The sequence below is a fragment of the Ochotona princeps genome, chromosome 16 (assembly GCF_030435755.1).
Source record: "Ochotona princeps isolate mOchPri1 chromosome 16, mOchPri1.hap1, whole genome shotgun sequence".
NCBI classification, from domain to species: Eukaryota; Metazoa; Chordata; class Mammalia; order Lagomorpha; family Ochotonidae; genus Ochotona; species Ochotona princeps.
Window position 1 is genome coordinate 2,597,280 of NC_080847.1, and position 18,184 is coordinate 2,615,463.

General features: G+C 53.9%; 1 protein-coding gene across 1 annotated transcript; it reads left to right on the forward strand.

The window, feature by feature from the left end:
- The first annotated feature begins 47 nt into the window (after positions 1-47).
- Positions 48-13,293, forward strand: HSDL1 (hydroxysteroid dehydrogenase like 1). Its single transcript, XM_004584058.2, has 5 exons — positions 48-140; positions 8,374-8,599; positions 9,491-9,936; positions 10,633-10,860; positions 12,656-13,293. Exons 2-5 carry the CDS (start codon positions 8,380-8,382, stop codon positions 12,752-12,754), a joined length of 993 nt encoding a protein of 330 aa, XP_004584115.1. The 5' UTR covers positions 48-140; positions 8,374-8,379; the 3' UTR covers positions 12,755-13,293.
- The last annotated feature ends 4,891 nt before the right edge of the window (positions 13,294-18,184 follow it).

The following is an 18,184-nucleotide window of genomic DNA, read 5'->3' on the forward strand; positions in this document are numbered from 1 at the left end:
TAACCGCGGCGCACGCGCTCTCGAGGGCGCTGAGGGCCGGGCCTGAGCGGGCACCGCCCCCGGCGCGTGCGCGCGTCACGTGGGGCGCCGACCGTCTGCAGCTGCGGCGGGACCCGGCCTGGAGACTGCGCCGCCTGCAGGTACTGCGCCCGGGCCCGCGTCTCCCCGCGTCGTCCCGCGCCGCCCTCGCGGCCCTTCGCCCGGTTTCCGTCTCGTCCTCTTCAGTCCCGGCTGGCTGCCGGCCGACCCCGTGCTCGGCGGCCCCGGCCACGCCCCCGGGCCCCCTGGCTCTCCCGGGTCCCCCATTTCCCTCAGCCCACCTCGTCCCAGCCCGAGCCCAGCTTCCCTGCATCCCGTCGGGCTGTGGCCTGCACCCACTACCCCTCAGTGGGCTGCACGTCTCCGCTGCTTTATTCTGGGGTCTGCACAGTGCGGTGTGAGCAGGACTTTATCTCTGAATGATGGGGCGGGGAGGGCAGGGCACACGCGTCCTGGGCAGCGGCCGTTGGTCCCCTCCCATCGCGCGCGGTGGAGAAAGAGAGAGAGGGAGAGACAGACAGACAGACCGACCGACCGACGCCTCGTCTGGGCCCTGAGTTGCTCCATCTGGCAAGTGGGGGTAATGGACAGAGCATCGGGTGAGACCATGGGGAGCGGGTTGTGCCCAGAGTCGCTGATGTAAGAAGGTGTGACCCCACCCAGGACGCATCTCACTCCCCATTCTGCGGGAGGGCCAAGGGTTCAAGGAAGTGGGGTCACTTTTGCTTTTCTTGGAATAGAATTCACATGACATTCGTCCTTTGAGTCGTTTGAAAGGTGTCGGGCTTGCTAGTGTTTAGTGCTTTTGTAATCCCAGAACGCCACTCCCAAAGGAAAGCCCAGCTGTATTAGCAGTAACTTTCTGTTGCCCCCAGTGCCCTTCAGTGATTGGGAAGACAGCTGCCCAGTGGCCACTGGTTCACTCTCCGGGCCTGGGCTGGGATGAAGTTGGGAGCCTGGCTGTCCAGTGGCCGAGGGCTGCTGGAACTCTGTTACTCGGGCCCTCTCCTGCACCCACGGACAAGCAGGAGTCCTCTGATGTGTGGTGCGCACTACCTGGTCAGCACCCTCCCTGCTAGGTGAACGGTCCTCCCGGCCCCCAATCTGCTATCTCCCTGGGAGGGTTGACCCACCCTGGACACGCTGTGTAGTTCCCGTTTCGGGACTCACTTCCTCTTGTGTCTCGTTTGTCCTCTGGCGGCGTGTGCTCAAGGTCCGTCCGTGGCGTGGCTCGTGTCCTGCACTCCTCTCCCGGCCGAGTGGTATCCCGTGGTGTGGGTGGACTGCATCTGCTTCTTCCTGTATTCACTGGTGCTCGTGGGGGTGTTGGCCTGCTTTGGGCTCCCTGAATAAGGCTGCTGTGAGCATTCATGGCCAAGGTTTCCAGCAGTCTTGGATACATACCTAGGACGGGGCTCATGCTGTTATTTTAATTCCTGCAGCATACAGGAGACACGAAGATTAGGAACCCTGGGATTTGGTTGAGAATACAGATTCCTGATTCCCTTGTTGTTGCCTTTGCCATGCCCACAGCGGAAGGCAAGAGAATGCAAAGTGGCTTTGCCCAAGTGCTGACACGAGGTTTGGGAGGCGTCTTAAATTGTTCCTCCTCAGGAGTGAAATTTGAGCTTTGAGACAAAGCAATATTTGATTCTGTTTATTAAATGGAGCATGTACGCAGAGCTTGCCAGGTTCTGTGGAGGAATATTAAGGGTGTAAGAGATTTTAGCCTCACTTCATCACATATCTGCGGGGGGATATTTCACTTAAACCCGGAAGACAAGCCTGTGACACTCCCAGAAGATAGTGTGGGGCTAAGGTGGGGGTTCCTGGTATAACATGAAATGGGAGAAGTGTGGAGAAGTTTGGAAATGATGCCCTTTGCTTCCTCAGGTGTGCTGTAAAGAGCTGTAAAAGGTACAGAGGACGTGTCCACATGTGTGGAAGGATGCTCTGTGCAGGTGCTCACAGTCGGGGAGGTTAGGATGCGTGGATTGGTATCCGAGTGCTGGCAGCGATCTGGGAGGAGCAGCGATGATGCCTCGTGCTTGCATCCCTGCCATGCACATGGGAGCCTGGTTGGAGCTGCTGCCTCCTGATTCTGCCTGGCATCTGGGGAGTGCATCCGTGGGTGGGAGCTTGTGTGGATGGGAGCGAAGGAACGGGAGAGCGGCCTTCTTTCTGCTGGCTCACTCTTCCAGTGGCCACAGGGAGCCAGGAGCTCCATCTGAGTCTCCCACATGGGCGCTGGGGCCGCCCTCCGCCGCTTTTCCCAGGCGCGTTAGCAGGGAGCTGGAGCAGAAGCAGGGCAGCAGCAATCCAACTGACTCTCCAGTGTGAAAGGCTGACTTTGCAAGCAGAGAGAGGCCTAGCCCCTCCCTGCCCCTGAAATACTTTTTCATACTTTTTATTTTAATAAGTTAAAAAATGTTATTTGGGCCCGGTGCAGTAGCCTAGCGGCTTAAGTCCTCACCTTGCATGCACCAGGATCCCATGGGCGCTGGTTCTGGTCCCAGCAGTCCCGCTTCCCATCCAGCTCCCTGCCTGTGGCCTGGGAAAGCAGTCGAGGACGGCCCAAAGCCCTGGGACCCTGCACCCGTGTGGGAGAACCGGAAGAGCTGCAGGCTCCTGGCTTTGGATTGGCACAGCTCCAGCCATTGCGGCTGTTTGGGGAGTGAATCAATGCATGGAAGATTTTCTTCTCTATCTCTCCTCTCTGCATATAAAATAAATAAATACAATTTTAAAAATATTTATTTTAAAGGGCAAGTTAGATTTTCCATCATCTGGTTCACTCCCAGAATGGCTCCCGAGGGCCGGACCAGGCTGGAAGCAGGAGCCGGGCACTGCACCCCGTGTCGCAGGCGCTGCACGGGAGGCGGGGCAGCCGAGGCTTCATCCTGGCATTTGGAAATGAGAAACGGGATGCCTGGTGTCAAAAGCAGCAGCTCTTGATTGTTAAAAAAAAAAATCATAGAATTGTGAGAAAAGAAATTTTAACAGAAAAAAGGGCAGTGATGGGAGTGGCATTTGTCAGAATGGAAAGCCTGAGCAGCGTCACCCGTCACGGGCACGCCAGCCTTGCAGGTGTTCTGGAAGTGCGATGACACCGCTCTGCAGGAGGGCGGCCGCTGGTCCTGCCGCTGGTGTTGTGGCCGTGAGGACATGCGCCCACCGCTGCTGGGTGTGCACCTCAGCCCTGCCACCTTGCAAAGTGGCTGAGGACTTGGCCTGGCGTTCAGGGGACGTGCACAAAGCTGTTCATCATAGTGCCGTTGGCATCTGTGGGCCCAGAGCCCCACCCCCACCAGCCTGTCAGCGACAGGGTGGCCGTGTGCATTGATGGCAGGAGGCTCTGGACAGCACCCCCCCCCCCCCCGCGGATCCTTCCCAGGGAGCACTCCACAGTACTGCATCTCGGAGTGCACGCGTGGGGCCCAACTGCAAGGAGAGAGGTGGGGACGTCTGCCGTGGAGTCTTTGAGTTCTCCACGGGATCGAGGAGGACCTGCGACCAGCAGACAAGGCCACAGGGCCTTCAGGGCACTGGATTTGTTTGGGAAGTAGTCCAATGGCATAGTGTGGGTAGGTTTTGTTTTTTGAAGGTTTTACACAACTTCTGTGTTTTTCTGAATCACAGGGCAATTAGTTTAGCTAGGTCCCTCGCCCTCCGGAGACCTGCTCTAATTGGAGAGCTGGAGAAATGAGGTGAGTCTTTACACTAAGGCCGTGTGGGTGAGGGAGGGGGATGCAGCGGTGCAGGGAGATACACGGGGCAGGCTGGGAGGGACCTCAGCTCTGGCCTGCTCTCCCAGGAGTCTCTGCAAACTTAGTGGCTCCGGAATACGCCTGATGGGTCCGGGCTGGGTGCGGGGGCCTTCTGCCAAACCCATTGGATATTGTAAAATCAGTCTTGAGTCTACAGAACTAAGCCTGTTATGGATTTATCGAAGTTCAAGTGCTGCCTTGTGGTTGCCTTGGCTGGATCAGACCAAAGGTGGGTTTTTTTTTTTCCACAACAGGCTCAGACTTTATTTATTTATTTTTATTGGAAAGTCAGATCCACAGAGAGAAGGAGACATGGAGACATAGATCCTCCATCTACTGGTTCACTGCCCAGGTGGCCGCAGTGGCCGGAGCTGAGCTAATCTGAGCTGCTGCTGGGTCTCCCACACAGGTGCACTGCTCCATGCGTTTGGGCGGTAACCCACTGCCATCTCGGGCCACACTCAGGGGATTGGATGGGAAGCAGAGCAGCTAAGACTAGAACCAGTGCTCCTGTGAGGATGCCGGCACTGCTGACGGAGGAATAGTGTGCTGTGCTACCATGCTGGCCCTGGATTGATTTATTTGAAGGCAAAATTACAAAGAGGGAGAGATGGAGAGACAGATGGATCTTCTCTCTGCTGCTTACTCCTTAAATGGCTGTGCTGAGCAAGGCTAGGCCATGCCGAAGCCAGGAGCCAGGAATTCTGTTGGGTCTCCCACATGGGTGGGTGGGGGCAAACACTTGGAGCGTCCTCCATTGCTTTCCCAGGTGTGCCAGCAGGGAGCTGGCTGTGCAGTGGAGCAGCTGGCGGTCAAGCTGCACTCGGATGGGGTACTGGTATTACAGTGGTGGTTTGGTGTGCTGTGCCACTGTGTGGGCCCCAGGGTGGCAGGACTTACATGGCTGAGACTGTTGGATTTTCAGCTTGTCCCTATTGTCTTAAGAGCGACTGGTGAGCGCTCTGAGTATGTGTGCTTCCGCCCTCCAGCCGCTGTGATCCATGCTACACCAGGCCTCTGCAGGAGTGGCTCTCGGACAGCGGTGTGAGGCCTGCGGTTCTGCACTGGTCGGTTGTGGGTGTCTGCTCGCCCCGGCCCGGTGTCCTCCTTGCTGCTGGAAAACACTGTGGCCACTGTGCCCCTGCCCTCTGACCTGCCAACCTGCTGTCGTGCTTCTGTGTGGCTTGATTGCGTCTGTTCAGCCACATGTTTCCCGATTGATGAGGGTTTGTGTGGTGACTGCCTTTTGGGTTTTGTCCTTCATGCTGCTAGCTGGAGTAGGCTGAGCTGTGGGCCTGCCTGGCAGGATAGGCACCAGCAGGGGCTCGGGGAAGGGCTGGCCTTGCCCTTGGTTCTGACGCCTGTTGCCCTGTGAAAGTAAAAATGCCTCCAAGACAGAGGGGAGTTGCTTTTCTCCCTAGCTTGGAGAAAGTTCTGATTTTGTTTTGTTCGCCTTCTATTTTTTTGAGGTATCATTAACAAAATTGTATACAGTGTGGTGTACAGTACAGTGAATTGGCACATTCAGGTATCTTACAAAATTAACAGAAAAAATAAAATTGAAAGTATGACTTTATTTTGGAGCAAAACTTTTTCCATGGTATGTGAAAAACATGTATTCTGAAAAAGCTGTGCTTGGATTTCAAACCTGTTTTTGTGCCAAAATAAACTCATTTTTAAAATTCCATTCTCCGCCAGCTTTCTGAAGTAGCTTGGTACCTGCACATTGTGAAAGAACCTGAGGTGGCCACCACACCCCTCTCTTCACGTTGTCTCCTCCTGCTTGCCTGTGGCGGAAGGCTTGGCCACCTGCCCCTGCCCTAGAGACTGGCCCATGCAGGCCGCAAACAGCTGGCTGGAGCAGAGCGGCATTTGTGCACAGCCCCGGGCCACAGGGCCCCCCAGCTCCTACAGGCAGGCCCTTGGGGCGTTTGGTTCTGCCTGCAGGATGAGGTGCTGTGCCAGGCCCGGGGGCTGCTGACCTGTTAGAGTGGCGTGGATTTCCTGTCCCAGGTGTCTGGCTGCATTTTCTGCCTTCAGTTTTGTAATTTCTCATCACATTTAGTTTGAGAAGGTTGTACTGTATAGTAATGATTATTCTTTGCTTTTATTTTCCTCATGGTGTGGGGTCTGATTAGTTATGACAAAAGCCATCTGATATTTTATTTTACTTATTTTTAAAAATATGTATTTATTTATTTTTATGGAAAGGCAGATTTACAGAGAGGGGAAACAGAGAGAGAAATCTTCTGTCCACTGGTTTACTCACCAAGTGGCTACAGTGGCTGGAGCTGATCTGATCCGAAGCCAGGAGCTTCTTCCGGGCCTTCCCTGTGGGTGCACGGTCCCAAGGACTGGGCCATCCTTCACTGCTTTCCCAGGCCACAAGTAAGGAGCTAGACTGGAAGTGGAGCAGCTAGGGCACAAAACTGTCCATATGAGATGCTGGCGCCACAGGGTGGGGGATTAGCCCGTTGAGCCGTGGTGCTGACGCCTGTTTTATTTATCTGGAGTGTGGAGACAGAGCCCTCTACCCACTGCTTCATGTCCCAGATGCCCAAGAGCCGCTAGGGTTGGGCCAGGCCACAGTTGGCAGTCAGGAACATGGTTGGTGGGGACCCAACCCCTGAGTGCTTACCACCGCCTGCCCTGGTGCGCATCAGCAGGAAGCTGGCATCCAGGTTCAGCCAGGACTTAGAGCCTGACGCTCCGCGGTGGTCAGGCAACCCAAGTGCCATGTCCTGGTTATTTGTAAAGATTGATTTATTTGAAAGAGACAAAGATTTCCTATCCACTGGTTGAAATGGCCACAACAGCCTAGACAAGTCCAGGCAGAAGCCAGGAGCCTGGGTACTATGGGGTCTCCTATGTGGATGTCAGGGGCCCAGGCACTTGGGCCATCCTGCCCTGCTTTTTCAGGTGCGTTAGGGAGTTGGATTGGATGTGCCAGCCTCCAAAGGGGCATCCTAATTGCTGTCCCAGCTGCATGCCCCAGGAAACGGCATTTTACCCGTAGGAAATCAAATCTGCATCAGTGAGACAGATCACATCTGCTGGTCACTCCCACTTGTCCACGGTGACAGGTGAGGAGGGGGCGTGGGTGGGGGCCGGAGCCAGCTGTCGGAGGCCGTGGGGACTCAGCCAGGGTGTGCTCCAGCTGCCTCGTGTTACAGGATCAGGTGTACACCCACCTCCTCACTTTTCACTGGCGGGAGATGTTCCGACTCTGTGCTACATCAGTGTGATCACTGTCGGGCAGCTCCGGAGCCCTGTGGCTTGGACAGTGTGTGGCCTCACCCTGGGCATGCAGCAGCCACTCCGCCGGTGATTTCTTCCGTTTTCTGCTGTGTTTCTGTTGTGTGTGTGGCTGGCTTATAATCTGGACAACACATTCAAATGTTGATTCAACAGTGTTTTCCTTATTTCATGGGCCTTTTCACACAGTAGCGCAGTTGGGGTGTGTGCCATTTCCTATGGCTTAGTTTCACTTTGTTCTATAAAACTTGCTTTAGCTCATATTACATTCCAGGGGAGTGAGTGGGAAGGAACCCACTCCTTAGTTTGCTGCTATTGTTAGGTGTTTTCTTAGTTTTGGGGATGCCCCCCCCCCCATTGCTCATGGGTTTGAAGACGGGCCACTGCCCAGAAGGTTTGTATTTCTCTTGATTGGCTTGCCCCAGCTTCCTCATGCGTGCACTGTGTCCCTGTGTCTGAACAGCGCAACTCCATGGAATTTAGGCCCGTCTGCTGGTGCGCCCTCCCCTGTCAGCTCCCGTTGGGGTCAGCACTGCGGCTCCCTGTGTGGTGGCCCTGTCTGAGCCAGTGTGGAGTGCAGCGCCCTGGAGCGTGTCCTCGGCCCGGGCCTGCCCCGCGTCTGCCTCTGAGGGGCTCTTTCTCACTGCAGGCACACGTGCATCTGCCTCACCCGGACACCTTAGCCTGTGTCGCAGGGAGTGCTGAGAGCCAGAGGCAGTGCTTGGCGAGTTCTCAGAGGTTGTCAGACCTGGGGGGGTGAGGCAGGAATGCAGGTGTCTGAGTCAAGGTAGTGACACAGAGGAGAACTCAGCCTGTTGCATGTAGGAACGCCATTTCTTCTGGTTTGGGAATTCTCTCTTCTCTGCTAACGGTTGTGAAAGCTGACTTTGGTCTCAAGTGAATTGTGAGCGCCTTGAGGCCAAGCCTTGCTCGTTCGCGCTCTCTCTGGTGTCTGTGGCTTCTCGGTGGGTAATAGTCCTGTGTATTTGCTGATTGTGGATGAAGCAGAGACCCGTGTGCCTCTTGGCAGTGCCCCTTGTTACGTGGCAGCATTTCTGGGGCGCAGAGCACATGCTGTTTCCCTCTGTGCGGTGTCTGGATTTCAGGGGAAACTTGTCCTCCTTGGAGGACAATAACTGTTAACTTGATATGCTAAACAATGAGATGGTGAATTGATGGTGAATTTATGAGCTGCTTGCTTTTGAAGTCACTCTTGAGTGCCAAGGGGCTAACATTCCACGTCCTCCGAGGTCTTTCTTTACTCACATGAAGTATGAAGCAAAGAACCTCTCTGTCTTCTTCCTCCCTGTAGGTTGCCATGGCGGCCGTTGACAGCTTCTACCTCCTGTACAGGGAAATTGCCAGGTCTTGTAACTGCTATATGGAAGCCCTAGCCCTGGTTGGAGCCTGGTACACGGCCAGGAAGAGCATCACCGTCATCTGTGACTTCTACAGCCTGATCCGGCTGCATTTCATCCCCCGACTGGGGAGCAGAGCAGACCTCATCAAGCAGTATGGAAGATGGGCTGTCGTCAGCGGTAATGTAATTTAAAATCAGAATGATCTTTCTCTTGAAGTGGTGTTTTCAGTTGAGTGCCCTGTCCAAGGAGCTGGTGGATTTAGTCGGGTGGTGCTTCCTGAAGCGTGCTGTTGGAGGTGGTGTCCGTAAGCCTTGCTACCCTCTGCTGAGGAAGCACCCACCTGCTGCTGTCTATCCTGACTCCAGCTGCTGCTGATCCCAGGACACTCCAGCTGCTTTCCTACCCCCTTCCTGGCCTTTTCCAAAATTATTCTTAGAAACTGTCACCATGTTCAGAAATGCCTCACCTTTTTTTAAAAAAGGATTTATTTATTTTTCTTGGACAGGCAGAGAGAAGGAGAAACAGAGAGAATGATCTTCCATCCACTGGTTCACTCCCCAAATGGCTACAGTCGCCAGAGCTGAGCCAATCCAAAGCCAGAAGTCAGGAGCCTCTTCTCACATCTTTGTTGTGGCTGCAGGGTTCCAGAGCTTTGGGCCATCCTCTGCTGCTTTCCCAGGCCAGAAGCAGGGAGCTGGAAAGGAAGTGGAGTAGCCAGGACACAAACTGGTGCCTGTACGGGAGCTGGTGGTTGCAGGTGAAAGATCAGCCATTTGAACTTTTGCACTGCCCTTGAACTTCATTTTAATTTATTCTTCTTCTTCAAAAAAGCACCTCTTGGCACTCATTGAAGCCAGATAGGTGTTTGAAGACACCTTCTTGTTGTGTCTCATAATCAATTTGGTCACTGGAAAATGACCCCCCGACCTTGTGTGTTGTTCACTGTTTGAGTGCCCCTGACGGAGCCCCGCAAGGAGTGTCTTGTAAACCTGACAGCAGGTACTTACGGTTCCATGTAGAGGTGACCCTGTGGGACCAATGCGCTCCCTTTCCTGGCTGGCCTTGCAGGTGCAACAGACGGCATTGGGAAAGCCTATGCCGAAGAGCTGGCGAGCCGCGGACTCAACATCATCCTCATTAGCCGCTGCGAGGAGAAGCTGCAGGCTGTGGCTAAAGACATAGCCGACACCTACAAGGTGGAGACCGATGTGATAGTCGCCGACTTCAGCAGCGGCCGAGAGATCTATGCGCCCATTCGTGAAGCCCTAAAAGACAAAGATATTGGCATTTTGGTAAACAATGTGGGTGTGTCCTATCCCTACCCCCAGTATTTCACGCAGGTCTCAGAGGACAAGCTCTGGGACATCATAAACGTGAACATTGCTGCCGCGAGCTTGATGGTCCGCATAGTGCTGCCGGGGATGGTGGAGAGGAAGAAAGGCGCCATTGTCACCATCTCGTCTGGCTCCTGCTGCAAACCCACTCCCCAGCTGGCTGCGTATTCTGCTTCAAAGGTCAGGTATCCCCCAAAATGAACACTCAGCCAGCAGGGCGTCTGTTACCACCTTTGGGTCAGAGCACGGGGCCCCTGGTCACAGCACGTGTTGGCCCAGCCTGTGTTGGGTCAAAGTCACAGAGCCCCTGGTCACAGCATGTGTTGGCCCAGCCTGTGTTGGGTCGGAGCACGAAGCCCCTGGTCACAGCACGTGTTGGCCCAGCCTGTGTTGGGTCAAAGTCACAGAGCCCCTGGTCACAGCACGTGTTGGCCCAGCCTGTGTTGGGTCAAAGTCACAGAGCCCCTGGTCACAGTACGTGTTGGCCCAGCCTGTGTTGGGTCGGAGCACGAAGCCCCTGGTCACAGCACCTGTTGGCCCAGCCTGTGTTGGGTCGGAGCACGAAGCCCCTGGTCACAGCATGTGTTGGCCCAGCCTGTGTTGGGTCGGAGCACGAAGCCCCTGGTCACAGCACGTGTTGGCCCAGCCTGTGTTGGGTCAAAGTCACAGAGCCCCTGGTCACAGTACGTGTTGGCCCAGCCTGTGTTGGGTCGGAGCACGAAGCCCCTGGTCACAGCACGTGTTGGCCCAGCCTGTGTTGGGTCGGAGCACGAAGCCCCTGGTCACAGCATGAATTGGTTGTAAGTGTGTCTGTCTGTCTTCTGAATTTCAAGTTTTCTTAAATGAAGAGCCTTTTCCTCCACTCTGTTCTAACAGGCATACCTCGACCACTTGAGCAGAGCGCTGCAGTATGAATACGCTTCCAAAGGCATCTTTGTGCAGAGCCTCATCCCGTTCTCTGTAGCCACCAACATGGCTGCACCCAGCAGCTTTCTGCACAAGTGCCCATGGTTGGTGCCTTCGCCAAAAGTGTACGCACATCATGCTGTCTCTACCCTTGGAATTTCCAAAAGGACCACGGGATACTGGTCCCATTCCGTTCAGGTAGCAGTGTGCTTCCAGTTCTCTTAAATAGGTCATGCACTCTGACCCTTGTCCATGATACAGGGACATGTGGCCAAAGCCTGAAGTGCAAAGATGAACATGGTAAAGTTTACTTTATAATTTTGGTGACGGTATGAAGAAGTTTGACAAGTCAGTCTAGCAGGAGAAAAGACAGACGTTCGTTTGCTCACCTCCCCCGTCTGCTCTCCCTCTGTACCCTAAGCGGAGCCCCCCACAGGCTCAAGTGTGGGTACTCTCTGCTGCAGCTCCTGGTGGCCAGGGACTTGGCCTTCCTTTCCGGTCACTGCTGTTAGCTGAAGGGATTGAGGAGGCAGTCCCTTGGGCTTATTTATCCAGTCCTGGAGGACTCGCTTCCTCTCTCCTCTTCCATTAGCTCTCTCTGCCAAGCCCTTCTGCCCACCCTTCCGGGGTGCTGGAACCTCAGTGGAGTGAGCCGGGTCTGCCAGTCCAGTCTCCCTGTGCAGCTGCTGAGGGCGCTCACAGAGTGGGCCTTGATGCTGTACCAGAAACGGACCACAGTGAGTGCACAGAACAGCTGGGTAGCTGCTGAGCCCTCCTGGCCACGCAGACCGACAGTCCTGGTGAGGCAGGCTGTGATGGTCTGTCTTGGCTGCTGCTGTCTCAGTGTGGCCCAAGCAGGAGGCTTCTCCTATGGAGACCTCACACGCAGCCTGACTGCTTGGGAGTAGGGCACTGTGCCTTAAGGCACAGGCCTCGGGAAGGGGTGTCAGATACTTCCCTGCAAAGTATCTTGCCTTCAGGAAGTCCAGAGAGACAATTGTTCCTTTCCCCAAAATGTTGCCCTTGCTGCAGCCCAAGGCTGACTTGTGTCTGAGGGACTGAGCTGGGGCTTCTCCGGGGCTGTGGTCAGGCACGGAGTCCTGAGTGGCCTCCCGAGTCCCTTTCCTGAGAAGACAGTTCAGCGACCTCTGTTAGCACTGTCTGCCCAGGGCCGGCACGGATTGCCTGCGATAAGTCTGAGAAACCCGGTCAGAGAATTTCGTTACTGTGTGAGGTGCCCTGCGTGGTCAGACTCTGCTTAGCAGGAGTCTGCCCACGGTCTTCCTCAACACATAAGACCACTGTGCTGTGTGCGGGGTCAGGAGATCTGCCGGGGAGGGCAGGGTTTCTCCCCTTCAGCCCAGTCCATCCCTGGAGTGGCTGCTTCCTGCTGTGGGCATGTGCCATGTGTTGCACTGGGTGGAGCAGCCCCAGCCTCCACTCATCACGGATACCCGTGCACTCACCCCCAGCGAGGCAGCCAGGTGTGTTTCTGGATGTTGCCTTATGTCCTGGTAGAGACCCCTGGAACCAGGGCACAGAGCAACATCAGCAGAATCCCCTTCCTGGTTCCCCGAGCCCCTCATCGCAACCCAAGACATTTCCAAGATCCTAGTGTTGGATTCTCTGAACTGCTCCATGTGGCCCTCAAACCCTGTTGTTCTCACACAGGACTTAGTGTGTGTACATCTCTGCATCCCACCTGCCTTTGTTGCTCAAGTGGATTTGTGGTTCTCGAACAGTGCACATACTGTTCATGTCACATTAAGATGGAATCGTGTTACTTGGTGCAGGTCTATCCAGCCTCTTTAAAAAAGGGGGTGGAGGAGTGGGGATTGTGTTTCTGTTTTCCAGGGCCTCCAGGATAGACATGTGTGGGGCCGTAGCCCCCAGTAACCCCTTCACAGGGTTGAGGTCCACTGGTTTGTGAACCTGCTCCTTCTGGGTCGGTGATTTGAGCTTCTAACTGTGCTGTCTTTCTCTTTGTTTCTAGTTTCTTTTTGCACAGTACATGCCTGAATGGCTGTGGGTGTGGGGAGCAAACCTTCTCAACCGCTCGTTGCGCAAGGAGGCCTTATCGTGCAGAGCCTGAACCGGGTCAGCCTCAAGAGCGTAGCTGATTGAGGGTAGCCTGCAGTCTTCCGCCATTGGGAACACGACACTTCATTTATGCTGCGTGCTTTCTTTGATTGCTGATTGTCTAGTGTAGGAGAGTCGCCATTTGCAAAGCAGACATAATGCTGCCGAGCGCTGTGACAGCGCCTCCGGGGTGCTGTGGCCTTGGGCTTCTGGGGTCTCAGCACCAACACAGGACACCTGCACTTCCGGGCTGCTCCAGGAGCTGTGGCAGTCAGAGACTGGAATGTTACATGATGTGTCAGCTGTTAAAATTCTTCATGCTGGCTGTTAAGGGAAACAGCCTACTGTCCCTTTCCAGACGGCTTATGTATTGGGTTTCAAATATTCATCAGGAAAAACAATTGAGAAGTGTTTTGTGACTGAAATTGCTGGTGTTAGCAGTGGAAGTCTGTATGTGTGCTGCTGTGTAGCCACAGCTGTTGTCCTGTATGTGACAGCACAGCTCTTCCACAGAGGCTTCGGCAGGGAACCCTGTGTGGATGTGTGTGTTGTCTGAGGGACTCGGGTTGTGCTTGTCACTCCACAGAGGTGCCTGTGAGGATGCCGAACCTGGAGCCTTATGTGGTGTTACAGAACTGGACCACTCTAGTAAATGAGGCTGCCCAGCTCTGGGCCTTGGGTCTGCCGTGTGTACCACTTCCTGTACTGTGCTTTTGTGTTTTCTAATGTGTGGAATAAATTCATTTCTAGATGTAGCTATGTGATGGGTGACCCTCAGCCATCTTTGGATTTGGAAGATAATTATGGTGAAGCAGTGGTTCCTCAGCCTGTGAGCCACTGTATAAGTGAAATTTAGATCTTTAGAGCTCTTTATGTAATATTAGTCTGCTCCAGCAGGATTACTGATATAAACATCTGGTATTTGTGGAATGGTAGTTAAGATATGGACAAATTATGTGTGTGATGTGTAGCTGTTGAACTAAGTTAGCAGCTCATTCTTGATTCATGTAATGAGCTTCTGTGCCGTGGTGTGTGTTTATTGGCTTGGGTTGGCACTGAAGCCTACTGTGAAATGTCTTTAATTCTGCTCCTACAAATGCAGCTGTTCTGGAGGACCACATGCCTCGTGCTTTAAAATCTGTAAGTCACTGTATCGATCGGACTGTGTGTAATTAGAATCCAGAGCCCAGGAGTATGACGTGGGCGAAGCACTACTGCATGGGCTCCGGGGCGGACTTGTGTGGAACTGTCTCCCGTGCGGTGACGGCCCGTTGCGACAGGCCCGCTCTGAGAGGCACACTTGGTTGTTGAGCACACAGTCCTGCCTGTGACATCGCCTGTGCTATTCCAGCTGAGATTGGTTAAGTTCCACAGTTCTTCTATTCGGAGATCCTGACTTCAAAACCTAAGATGTGCAAAACTACACACTGGGGATATTACATAAATCCAAAGGTTTTGTGGTTAGTTTGGAATCCTCTTAATTTCGTGTCATGTTCATCTGAGCTTCAGTTGATGTGTAATAAATAGCAGCAACTTATGGGAAAGCATTGTCAGATTGTCACGTGTACGGTTGCGTCTGACACTTAGGTAAGGGCTCACTGCTGTGTGATGACACCAGGTCGCCCCGCTCGGCAGCAATGCGTCACCCTCTCCTTCAGGGCCTGGGCGAGTATGCTGAGTGTCATGCTGGCGGAAAGCTGCCGGCGCCTTAGTGAAGGATCAGGAGCAGGAGTTTCCACAGGGTTCTCAGTTTTCATAAAATACCTCTCCTCCCAGCTGCTTTGAGAGCTGATTGGACCACTGTGGGTGGAGTTGCTTAATAAAATGTAGGAAGTAAGACGCTCTGAAACTTAATCTTTGAATTTAAAGTTTAATACTAAAAACAGTTGCTTCTGTCTCTGGAAGAGACTTTGGTCCAGATGTGAGTTTCATTTTTCCCCTTGTAGAAATGCTCACAAACATTTAACCTGTGAGCACATGGGATCCGTATCATTGAAAGCTGATGTTTCCACCACAGTATTGTATGTCACGGTGTGCTTGTAAACCTGTGGAAGCAACTAAGTTGATGTCTTGGTGTCATTCCCCGTAGATTCAGTAAAATGAGCACTTCTTGGATCACTGCATTTACTGTGTGAAGACTGTTGATTTTGCTGTGAGCCATTTAATTGAGAGGGGAGGGGAGCAGAAAACTGGGTTGAAGGGGATTCTAGAAAGAGTGGGAGGAGAGACTAGCAATGTTTATAAGAATCTCTTTGACTTCCTGTGAGGACATAGATCACGGTTGGGAACCAGAGGGTTAGCTGCTGTGTCCTCTAAGCCCAGCTGCACACAGTCCCTGACTCTGAGTGTTTCAGTTAGGAACTGTGCGGCTTTGCAGTGGTGTGAAAACACGCTTGACAGAAATTGTACACGGAGGTTTTACCTTTCTTGTTCCCAGGCTAAGAGTGTTCAGTAGAACCCTCACCCAGGGCATGAGTGTGTCTGCAGCGGATCGGCTCTAGGACACATCTCCACCTTGGCGCCTGACGGCTTTCCTATAAAATGCTGGGGGATTTGCTTATAACTTAGGCACATGCACCTGCAGACTTTTTTTTTTTTTTTTTAAGATTTTCATTTTTATTTGAAAGGCAGATTTTACAAAGAGAGCAGAGAGCGCTTCCATTCAGCTGCAGCATCTGGAGCTGAGCCAGTCCACAGCCAGGAGCTTCCTTTGGGCCTCCCACCTGGGTGCAGGGTCCCAAGGACTTGAGCCATCCTCTGCTGCTTTCCCAGGCCACAAGCAGGGAGCTGGATGGGAAGTGGAGCAGCTGGGACACAAACTGTTGCCTACATGCAATGCCAGTGTTTGCAGGGAGAGGATTAGTCTGATATGCTACTACGCCAGCCAGCACCTCTATAACTTTCACATCCTTTCCATATTACTTGTAATAGCTTACACAATGTAAGGATTCTGTAAATCACTATTATTTTCTGTTGCTTAGAGAATAATGACAAGGGGAAAGAAAGACTGTACTTCCTGTTCGGTATAGGTGGGGTTTCTGCCGAGTATTTTCAGCCTGCAGCTGGATGAGGCCGAAGACACAGAGGCCCCAAGTGACGAGCTGCCCCCCTGGAGGCACCGGGTGGGCTCTGAGCACCTGCCAGGTGGGTTAGGGTGGCTCGTGCGTCACAAGGAAAAGTCCCCACACACAGGTAGTAACTGCACAGTCTGTCCGGGAGCATCTGCTGGGGCTTGAAGTTAGGCTTTCTTCTCATTTCTTAAAAATTTGCACTTGTTTAATGTTTAGAAAGTCAAGCAAAAGATAGTCCTGAATACAAGAGAAGTATTCCATGCAGTTCCTATGGTGGGGTTGAGAGGAAAGCATATGTAAATGAAACAGAATACACCCTTCCCCTGCCAGGATGAAGATGCCCTCTGCCTGCCCCAGGGCTAGGGATACATACAAAAAGTGCCAATGCAGCTCTTGGGTGCAGGGCCAGCCCCAGGCGCTGGCAGGAGGAGGTCCAGCAGAGGCAAAGGCTGGACTCAGCTCTGTGGCTGGCCCAGCAAGGTGGGGGAGTCTGGGAGCCGGCCCAGCTGTTGCAGCAGCCATTCTTGGAGGAGGTGCAGGTCACACTGCGGCTAATGGCGGACACGGGCTGAGCTTGGGATGTGCCTGGAAGAAGACCTACAGGAGCCGTTACTGCCTTGCAGGTGCAGAACCAGGCATGCAGATAAAGTCGAGAACTCAGGGTGCTGCCCTGTTCTGTGTGGCACAGGGAGGCTGTCAGCGCCTGCACAGCACCCATGTGGTACTGCCACGCTAGCTGGTAACAAGGCCAGACTTGCCCACCAGCTGCCCGAGAGCAGGGTCTGGGCAGGGTGCGAGCCTCCTCTTGCCTCAGCTTTCACTGCTGCTAGCTGCTGGTGCATGGCACTGACGCGGCTGTGGCTGTTGACGCTCTGACCTCTTGGTTTGTTTCTAGGACTTATTTATCTGAAAGGCAGAGTTTTACTCCCACCAGCTGGTTCTCCTGCAGCCAAGTCTGGGCCATGGTGAAGCCACAAACTGTCTGGGTCTTTGGGCCATCCTCCACTGCTTTCCCAGGTGCATTAGGGAGCTGGATCGGGAGGAGGAGCAGCCAGCAGTCCAAGTGATGCTGCGGTGGGAAAGGCAGGCGGAGGCCTAACCCACTGCTGCGCAATGTATGCCCCTGTCTGACCCTCAGTTTAAGATTTTTAGTTTTAGTAATTTTTTAAAAAGACCCTGCGTGGGTCCCAAGGGCCTCTTGCACCAGCCCACTGTGGCTCTGTGTGTCATGTCAGCCTCTTGTATCCGCCTGTGGCACACTAACGGTGCCGGGGGTGTTGGCATTATTTAAAATAACATTTGGTTTGAATGTTTTTCCCTCGCATAGGATTGAGATTCTATGCAAAGCATGAGCAGAGTAAGTTTAGAACCTGGAGTGCTGGGCGGGAGTGCCGGGTGAGCCTGACTTGGTTAGCCTGCAGCTGACCCCTTCCACCGTGCCCAGCTCTCGGTACCCTCCTGCCTGTCTTGGGACGAGAATGTTCGCAATTCGCTGGTCATCTGCTGTGTTTAGCGTGATTAACTTACCCTTAAGTTACAAAATAGTTATTTGAAAATTACAAAGCTCGGGCCCGGCGGCGTGGCCTAGCGGCTAAAGTCCTCATCTTGAAAGCCCCGGGATCCCATATGGGCGCCGGTTCTAATCCTGGCAGCTCTACTTCCCATCCAGCTCCCTGCTTGTGGCCTGGGAAAGCAGTTGAGGACGGCCCAATGCATTGGGACCCTGCACCCGCGTGGGAGACCTGGAAGAGGTTCCAGGTTCCCGGCTTCGGATCGGCGCGCATCGGCCCGTTTGTGGCTCACTTGGGGAGTGAAACATCGGACGGAAGATCTTCCTCTCTGTCTCTCCTCCTCTGTGTATATCTGGCTGTAATAAAATTGAATAAAATCTTAAAAAAAAAAAAAAGAAAATTACAAAGCTCAAATTCACGGAGACCCAAGTTTTGGGAGGGACTTCATTTAAGGAATTATACAAGTAACTAAGATAGCTGTTAGTATCCCTAACCGTGGGGTGTCAAAGCTGAGATACAGCGGCTCAACAGCTGTCTCAAAGTCACAGAGCAGACGGGGCGAGTTCTCATCCCGCCCCGGGACCGCTTCTCAACTCGGATCCGTTTCTTCGGAAAGGGTCCGCACTGAGCGCTCCGGGCCCCCGACACGCAAATGGGACCGGGCAGCTCCGACTAGAGCCCCGGGTAGGGGTCCCAGAGGCCACGGCCCGCCGCCCCCCACGACCCTCGGCCCCCTCTGCCCTCCGCGGCCCGTCGCCCCGCGCGTTCCCCGCCCAAGGCCGCAAATGTCGCGAGACCTCGGCCGTCCTTCCGGCCCCGGCTCGCGGCCCTCGCGGCGACCGGAGCGCGCACGCAGGCCCC

What these genes read in the sequence shown, in the direction of transcription:
- HSDL1 (XM_004584058.2), top strand. Translation starts at nt 8,380, where the DNA reads ATGGCGGCCGTTGACAGCTTCTACCTCCTGTACAGGGAAATTGCCAGG. An exon ending in CTGCGTATTCTGCTTCAAAG is followed by an intron (nt 9,937 to 10,632) that starts GTCAGGTATCCC and finishes CTGTTCTAACAG; the next exon opens with GCATACCTCGACCACTTGAG. An exon ending in ACTGGTCCCATTCCGTTCAG is followed by an intron (nt 10,861 to 12,655) that starts GTAGCAGTGTGC and finishes CTTTGTTTCTAG; the next exon opens with TTTCTTTTTGCACAGTACAT.